At 51.2% G+C, this 8459-nt stretch overlaps 2 protein-coding genes across 2 annotated transcripts; both read right to left on the bottom strand.

Annotated features, from left to right (window-relative positions):
* Nucleotides 1–312: 312 nt before the first annotated feature.
* On the bottom strand, nt 313–2204 carry BO94DRAFT_471623 (OTU family ubiquitin thioesterase; the record flags this gene model as incomplete). Its single annotated transcript, XM_025608391.1, has 7 exons — nt 313–391; nt 466–906; nt 971–1242; nt 1350–1615; nt 1665–1728; nt 1814–1900; nt 1956–2204. The coding sequence occupies 7 exons, from the start codon at nt 2202–2204 to the stop codon at nt 313–315; spliced, it is 1458 nt and encodes a 485-aa protein (XP_025465045.1).
* Nucleotides 2205–4940: 2736 nt separating this feature from the next.
* On the bottom strand, nt 4941–5930 carry BO94DRAFT_577147 (uncharacterized protein). Its single transcript, XM_025615165.1, has one exon. It carries the CDS (start codon nt 5580–5582, stop codon nt 5226–5228), a length of 357 nt encoding a protein of 118 aa, XP_025465044.1. The 5' UTR covers nt 5583–5930; the 3' UTR covers nt 4941–5225.
* Nucleotides 5931–8459: the final 2529 nt, after the last annotated feature.

Genomic DNA, 8459 nt, shown 5'->3' with positions numbered 1-8459 from the left:
TACAATTTGCAACTAAGGCTGAAGGTACCCACGCCCACCCCAATGCGACGCACAGCACAGACGCTAAATAACAGACAGGCGATTGGAGCGATTAGAAATACGAGCAAAGAAGCCACAACTTCGCCAATGCCATACTAGTAAGAACACACGCTTCTTCGCCAAGTCACACGCTAGGACAAGAGCCTCCGTCCATATTTCCCGAAACCAGACTTGCATATTCAATTGAAAGAGCGTAACGCACATCCAGGCATTAAAGATCGTGAGGGGATCCAAATTGAAACTACTGCTCACATGGCCAGACGCAATGACCGTTCATCTGCGAGAATCGCTGGGCTCCCAGTGGATGGGTTCAAAGTCCTGATTCTGGAAATGGGCTTGGTTGTATGGGGAGCTAATGCAAAAATTAGAATTTCATCTTCGACAAGGGTAAAAGACAGCCATGCGGGCTGACATATAGATGCTTACTTTTTGAATGGCGTCGTGACTGGAAGAGAGTGACTAAGATTCGGTTTCATCACCAGCGGATTCAACCGGATTTGCGGCCCATCAGAAGACCGAGGTGGTAGTGAGCTCATGGGGGGCGGTGGCGCCGACATTCGTAGCGGCGGCGGCGGTGGCGATGCGATAGACATTGGAGGTGGTGACGCGTGCATGGGTGGTTGGTACACTTCCAGAGGGGGCGATACTCGATACGGACTAGGAGGAGCCGCCGGCATCGGAGAAGGGGCCATGCCAAAACAAGGGTCCATCATCAGATTGGGAATCGTCATCAAATTTGAGCTCACATCAAACGCGAGGGATCCTTGATCCCAGGGGGCGTAGTCAGAAGTCATCGCGTATTGGTAATTAACCACGGGTTCCATATTCACAGTAGGTTCGGCTGGGTAGAGAAGATCATAGTGGCCCCTAAGTAAATGTTAGCGTAGCCCATGACGCCTGGTCAGGTCTTGACATCGGAAATGAGACTCACGGGCGATAGAGTAGGCAGATCGTCCCAGCAACTGGCCGTGCCGGGGTTAGGAGGTGAGGAGTGACCACTTCACCTTCGCTGCGGTCGAGATACATGATCTCCACGGCAAATCCAGAATCTTCAATCACACCATCAACCAACGCTTGGAGTCCGACTTCGTCGATCTCCGTTCTGACGGTGTCTATTCGTGCCGCACAATATTGATCTAGAGGCATGGAGAGAAACGCTTGGTATCGATGCGGATTAAGTTTCATCCACGCACTCGTCAGCAGCTGCAGAACATTGTGGGTTAATGTCAGCCGCAAAACCTCAAACGCACAGACGATGGACGAAAAGAACAGCAAATGACAACACAAACAGCGATTCAAGGGTTACTGACTCTGAAATGAGTGAGGATAGCATTTGCGTTGTATTCGTTGTTGAATGCGTTGACAAGAAATGAGTCATCCCGTATGCCACTCTGGATGGCCGCAGATATCTGGTTGAAGACTTCCTCTGTTGCGTCCACGAATATCTCGTACAGGTGTTCTTGTTGGCCTGTTTGGTCGAGAAGTACGCTCAGTGACTTTATCCGGGTCAATTCACGGTGTACTTGTAGCAGGTTTTGAAAGTTGAAAAGATTCTCGAAGTACCCGAATGCAACCGCTGCACGATGTCAGCAAACACCCATCGCTAGAGATACACGAATGGTTACCTCTCCAACCACAATTCCCATCTCCTTTCATGGTTCGTGTCAGAGGGTGTGTTATAGCAAGTGCCTGTTGGGAGTATCGTCAGCCTCCTCGGCTTCTTTCGCGATGATATGAAGGCTACCAAGGAGGGAAAGGATGTGAGGGAGCATACACTGGTCTTGGTGGCAAATGTTGGATCCGCATTTGCATACTCCATAGCGATTGCACTACTGGGTTGCTTTGTCGATACCGCGGGACCCTTGAAGGACACTTGTGAGCTGGGGTATCCAAGTATGCATGGTGGAAAATCTCACCTGGACCTCGGCCTGAAACTCATTGGAGAGTTTCTGGAACCTCTCCATCTCCGCGGTCGATAGAGTGTTCATATTGAAGAGAATGGTATTGCTTGGATGATAGAGAGTGTTGGAGAGGTGAGCAAATCCGTGGCCGAAGAAGGCGGACGAGTGAGGATGCTGAGGATAGAAGCCGGAAGTTGGATCCTGTCCAGTGGGGAAGTAGTTGATAGGATCGAAATGATTCCAGGGAATATCCGTCAGGGACATCGCATAGAAAGGCGGACCGGGATGAGGCTTTAGGAGGAATAGCTTGAGGATTCAGAAGTAGCCGGATGCCTTGTCCTTAGCAGGTAAACAGGAAGTCAATGTCAAGTCCCTTCATTCACTTAGCAGGGAACATGGCCAAAGCGCGTGATACACACAAGACAAACAAGCATCGCTTGGAGCAATGTTCTTGCCTGACACCGCAGTGACCAGCCGAGTGGGTTTTCTCACTGATGTAACCGACCTACTATGGGATGTGCTTAGCATATCTCATCAAGCTGCAACCATGAAGATGCAAGATGGCTGTTCTGGAGATCCAGCCGGGTAGAGACAGAATCGACCAATGGTGAACAAAGAAGCAACGAATCCACCGGATATCTGGGGAGGTGCTAGCAGGAGCGATCGAAGTCGGTGGCGAGCCGCTAAACCACAACCATGGAATACGGGATTGGCATTGTGAAAGAAGAGCAGATGACCTCCAAGACCGAGGTAGAAGGAGAGACGGAAGGCCAAGAAGAGAAGGGAGGGGGCGGACAGCAGATGGGGCAAGTAAAGTTGCAGACGGCTGAGCAGGCAGACGGAGAGTACGCAATCATGCACTTGGCTCGAGGGACGAGGAGACGTCGTAGCAATAGGAAAGCATATGGCATTGTTGGGCGCAGTGCCAGGCCACAGCTTCCTCATTCAATCAACCCTCCGTTACAAGACAAACGCCAGATGGGTGATGGTGGAAAAGGATTCCACATGGTTGACATTGCCCGCACTCACATGCCTCACATCTGAGATGCACTGGAGGTAACCAATGTTACCTCATAGTTGAATTTTGTGCAAGTGCTTGCTTTGCAAGGTACCCGGGCCCGTCGCCGGATTAGGTAAGGGGATTGGATTATAGTTGGAGAGGACCAGAGACCGCAACGACAACTTAGACAAAAAAAAGCACGAAAGGAGAGAAGGGGAAAGATAAAAGGAGGGGAAGGAAACAGAGGGAGGACAAAATACAGGGCGGGATGCAATGGTATAATAATAACAGCAAGTCAAGGTGATGTCAAAACCCAATGAAAGAAACGTGTGGTTGGACCTACTGGAGTCTGCAACAAAGCTCTCTCTACGGCCGAGGTGCATACGTGCCGGTCACACGGGCCGTGGCATCAAGACTGAGATGCGTCGGGAGAAATGGAAGGCCAAACAGATGCAGTGGTGTATACTAAGGCCCGAAGTGGCAATAGGAAGATAAACTCGTTTCAGAGTTGGGTTGAGTAGGTAGATCCAGTAAAATAAGTTCGATTTCGGGGGTGGGTGGGAGGGGGGGTGGGAAGTGTGAGTGGGAGGGGAAGGAAAGGCAGAACGATGGGATATGGATGGTCAGGGCGACCGGCTAATCACTTGACGGGAAGACGGACGGAGGAAGGATGAAATAGATAAGGTGGTAGGTACGGAGTAGATAAAGTAAAGTGTTAGGGAGGGAAAGCAGACCGAGCAGGGATGATGGGGTACCTAGTCAAAAGATACTGGACAGGTCAGGTCAAGTCAAGTCAAGGCAAATCCGTCAGATCTCGGAGGTGGCCCTGGGTTTAATAAGGGAAATTGAGTGGCAGCAAATGGAGACCGGATGGTTGCGTTCGTGGAGAGGAGAAAGGAGAGAGCGCGAGTGGATTGAAAGTCTACTGTGTCGACCTTCAAGGCCGGGCGCGGGGTTTCCGACGGGGTCGTTCTTTGCTGCCACTAGGCTAGACTACTAACTAACTTACTACAAGGTAGGTACCAGTCGGTCTGCTGTCGCGACTCGCTAGCGGATGGATGCGTGCTGGGTTCCGCCAGGATGGACGGTCCTCAATAGTCACAAAATAATTTCCAGGGTAATTTCCCTCTTCTGTCTTTTTTTTTCTCTCTTACACTCCCCACCACTCCCATCATCACCGCTACCCCCACCACCACCATAAACTCCCAGACAAGCCAGGATGCGGGCAATCTACGCATCCAGACCATCTATGGCGGTGGAACTCCTGACGCCCAGGACACCGATGGGTGGAATTGGAATCCTGGAATGCATTGGGAGAAAAGCTCCCGGAAGAATAATCATGACGTTGAAGAAGACCGCCATGATGGGTTGATATCAAGACTAGTAGCCGCCACAACGGGCTTTGCAGGGCCCGAAAGACGCAAGACATGGATGGTCAATCCTCTCAGTACATATCAATGGCCGGGTGTAAGTTCAGGGCGGTGTTTTTTTTTACTCATCCATATATTATCATTATCATTATTATTAATGTTGTTTTTTTTTGTTTTTTTGGTAACTGGCCTGTGCAGGGAATCATCAACGTCTAGTAGTCCGGACTAGCAAGGCCAACTAGACACGGGGCCAGGGTATCCAAACAATATTATTTACTGACGACCAAGGATAATAATTAATGGGATGATCTGTGTGGTGGGCGGCAGGTAGGGTAAAACAAACTCAGCATCGCTTGACTTACACCAGCAGGTTGAAAGTGCAGCTGGAGCGGAAGAGCCGGTTGGACGGGGACCCAATGGGGGCGATCTTCGCCCGTCGGCCATCCCCATCCAGTGCAACACTGAACACTCACTGGCAGTGATGCGGTGGTAGGGTGGTGGTGGTGCTCCTGATTCATGTACACAGTAGTCGGTGGGAGCGGATTGGGTCCAATCCATCCATCCATCCACTTAGTATTTATCTACCCGTCGTCGTCTCGCGATCCAGCTGGCTAAACCCACTGCTGAAGAAGTCGGTTTACCCACTCATCGACTTTCCTCCGTACATCTACGGAGTACATCGTGTACTATCTACGGGATGATCCTCAGGAGCGTAAAAATAGAAAAAAACAAGAGCGACACCACCTTCATGAAACAGCAGCAAATTAACAGCGCTGATTGATAATGACAATGACACCTCGCCATCATTATGACTACTACTTAAGGGGTATTAGCATGATTACTATTGACTGAAGCATATCACGAGGCAAATGCCGAAAGCATCGTGATTGGACCAGGGCATTCCAACCCACGGGATCAGTCCGGGTGCTCAGATCGCAACCCTCGTCGTGTCGGAGACGGGATTAACAACCAGAAGGGGTCCAGAAGATGTGCTGGGGGGTCGGTCGTATTACTACTACCTCCAGGAGGGTTGTTGAGGATGATCAAGAGCCACGGTGAGCAGGACGGCGGCCGAGACATGCCCGCGGCCAGCAAACGGCCACTTCCATCTGCTGCTGGGAGAACGAACGCCCGATCTCGATGCAACGGATGACCCCTACCTGCGCCTCTTGATCCTCCATGCACTGGAGAACGGCCACATGTCCTGGCAGGACCGCCGACCAACCCGCTTGACTGGCGGAAGAGCTGCAGCAGCGCAGCTAGAGAAGACATCGTGGTGCTGGATTCGAGATTGACTCCTGCTATCAAGAGCTAGTCACTCGGGCGAGTGGGAGCCGGTCCAAACCAGCCCGCGTTAGTGCTTGCAGCTGCATTTACGGCCGACGAACTTGCCCTTGTCTCCACGCACGCGCCCTGCCCGATCCCACGACACCCACGACGGGGATGATGAAAGGGACAAGTCATGCCCGGGAGCTGCTCGAGTTTATTTTATTTCTAATTTATTGTCCATCCGCGTACTGCTACCAGCCGTCTTGCATGCAGAAGCGACTCACAGTGCGGAGTCGGAACCTGCGACACAACACGGGATTCCGCCGGTGCCTCACTGCCTCCAGTGCGCGCGCTCTCTGCCTTCTTCTGTTGCACGCTTTCGAAGGATCCGGTTGAGACATTATTCTGATGATGCTAAATGGAGGGTCGGAGGGGTTGACAATTTGACGGATTTTGATTTTCACCCTCCCCAAATCGCTGCTTACCTCCGACTCAACATGCACAACATGTATGTAAGTAAGCCCATACTGACTTTAGTAGTGACTGACCTACTTCACCGTTCACACGGTCCATCTCAGTACTGTCAACACTCAGCACTCGGCACTCAGCACGTACCGCCGCGCGGATTGTAGGGCCTCCCAACCACCACCACCACCACCACACCCGCACTCGAAGAAGCAACGTGCAACTATCGAGGTTGACTGCCTGGTATGGCCCTGGCATGGGATCAGACCACCGTAAGATGATGGTAAGACCTCTGGTCCCATCCTGCCGGTGTGACCAGCCATCCAGTCAGCCCTCCGGGTTGTGACCGTGGCCATGGACAAGGATCGTAATCGACCGTCTCCTACCGCATGGGGATGTTCCAAACTGCATCAAATGGCCCGAGATGGCAGGCCACCAATAACTCTCACTCCAGGAAGATTCTCGATCCAACTAAGAGGGGGCTTGCATATGCTACCTCGGAAGCCGCTCCGAGCCCATCCATCGTCCGTCCGCAATCAGGATCCCTGATCGCTTGCTTGCTTACTTTCTAGTTTCTCCCCTCTACAAAGGACGCAGCGCACCCTCCTCCCTGGCCGGGGATACATGGTACATGGTACATATCCTAGCGATGGGTGCGCTTTGTCAGGTGCCTCCCTGCCGATAGAGTACGGGGTTCCCTTGTATCCACTCGGCGAAGCTGGTTGCCTCGTCCGCTGGGCGTACTTTGTCGCGCCCTCGACCATCCACCGTCGACAGTTGACAGATCACGGAGCACAGAGTACCTGAATCTCACCTTTTTCTTTGTTTCATTTCATTGCTTTTTTTTCCCGCCACTCATGCAGGATGATATGCTTCCGATTCGTCTGAGCATCCGTCATCAGTTACCGAGAACTTGTGATGGAGGCATGCACTTGCATTGCGCAACGGACAGTGTAGCCAAGAAGAAAAAAAAAATAGAGAAAGAAATGATTAGGCGTGGAAACGGTGGAGGTGGAGACGGCCGCATCGCAGGGAAGCTCGCTTTTTTCTATACAAAGCAACCCGGTTGTCTCAACTGTCACTGCAGTCTTCTGCAGCGATTTTCACATCCGCGACATCGGCGTATTTTCGGTTCATTTTGAGAACCAAACATACACACCGGTAACTGACACTTCTGACAGTTACCTTAGAGGCACATCGAGTGCAGAGGGAACCCTGCAACTAAATCATAGGGACAAAATTGCGCACACCCACTTCGGGCAACAGGTAAGCAATCTCCGTAGTTCCAGCAAGAGATAGACAGCTATCTAGTTGCTATCTCCTCCGTAGCTAACCTAACTAACCTAAAGCCCGGCAGGGTGCTCCGTAAACTTCCTCCCACAAATGAAGCAAGCAAACATTCCCTCCTCCTCCTCCTCCTCCTCCTCCTCCTCCTCCTCAACCCAACTACCGTACTGATCGGCATTCACCTCCCCGCGCCAATCCCATCCCGATCGATAGATAAACCAGAAATCCTCCAGCAAGTAGTACCCTTGTGCAACCTAACAATCAAGTATTATACCCTATTGTTCCCACCTTTTTCCCATTCATCCAGCCTCAACCCTTGTACCTCCACAGTCCACACAAGTAGGGACTTCCTTGCCTCTGAGAACTGATTGGGTACCTATCGCCCCCAGTTTCACCTTATGTTAGGTACCTACCTCTGCCTCACTTTAGAGTGTTCTTTTAGGTACCTGAGTCCCAAGTACCTACCCAACAACCAACAACATCCCGGCGGAAGGATCCGAAAGTACCACCACTTCCTTATTATGGTATTTCCACCTTACGATGTACTTCTACCAGCTGTGCAAACATAATCTACTGGTAGATAGAAGTCTGGATGTAAGTAAGTATGTGTGGACTATTCCGCACTCCGTAGTTGATTGCTTCTCTATACATAGTACATACATACATACATATATACATACACCCATCGATAGATATCGGGTTTCCTCGGCTGACGGCTTGTTTCCTCCTTTAGGAAGGATATGGGGTACATACTCACACACATCTCACACATACATGCTTCCTACCTACCTACTAGTAGTACATAGCTTGCGAATACCTACTCAAACCTGGATAAGCACCTGCCTGCCTGCCTGCCTGGTCACACACACATGCTTCTGTCTGCGCTGCGCTGTGCGGTGCCGTGCTGTGATGTACTCTACTCCTGCAGCCGTAGAGTACCTACCTAGTACCTGCCTGTCTGCCCTCCTACGCCATCTGTACCTCCATCCCCGGTATTCAGTACTACTCTCACCTGTTGCGATTGACATTCGACCTAGTAGGCGTACCACCTCCTCCTCTCCCTTTATACCTACTACAGCCTCCTACTTCCAACATATGCACACTTCCATCATCGCAAATCAAACCAAT

Source organism: Aspergillus sclerotioniger (assembly GCF_003184525.1).
Source record: "Aspergillus sclerotioniger CBS 115572 chromosome Unknown BO94scaffold_23, whole genome shotgun sequence".
Lineage (NCBI taxonomy): Eukaryota > Fungi > Ascomycota > Eurotiomycetes > Eurotiales > Aspergillaceae > Aspergillus > Aspergillus sclerotioniger.
This window is presented reverse-complemented; position numbering and strand designations above follow the sequence as displayed.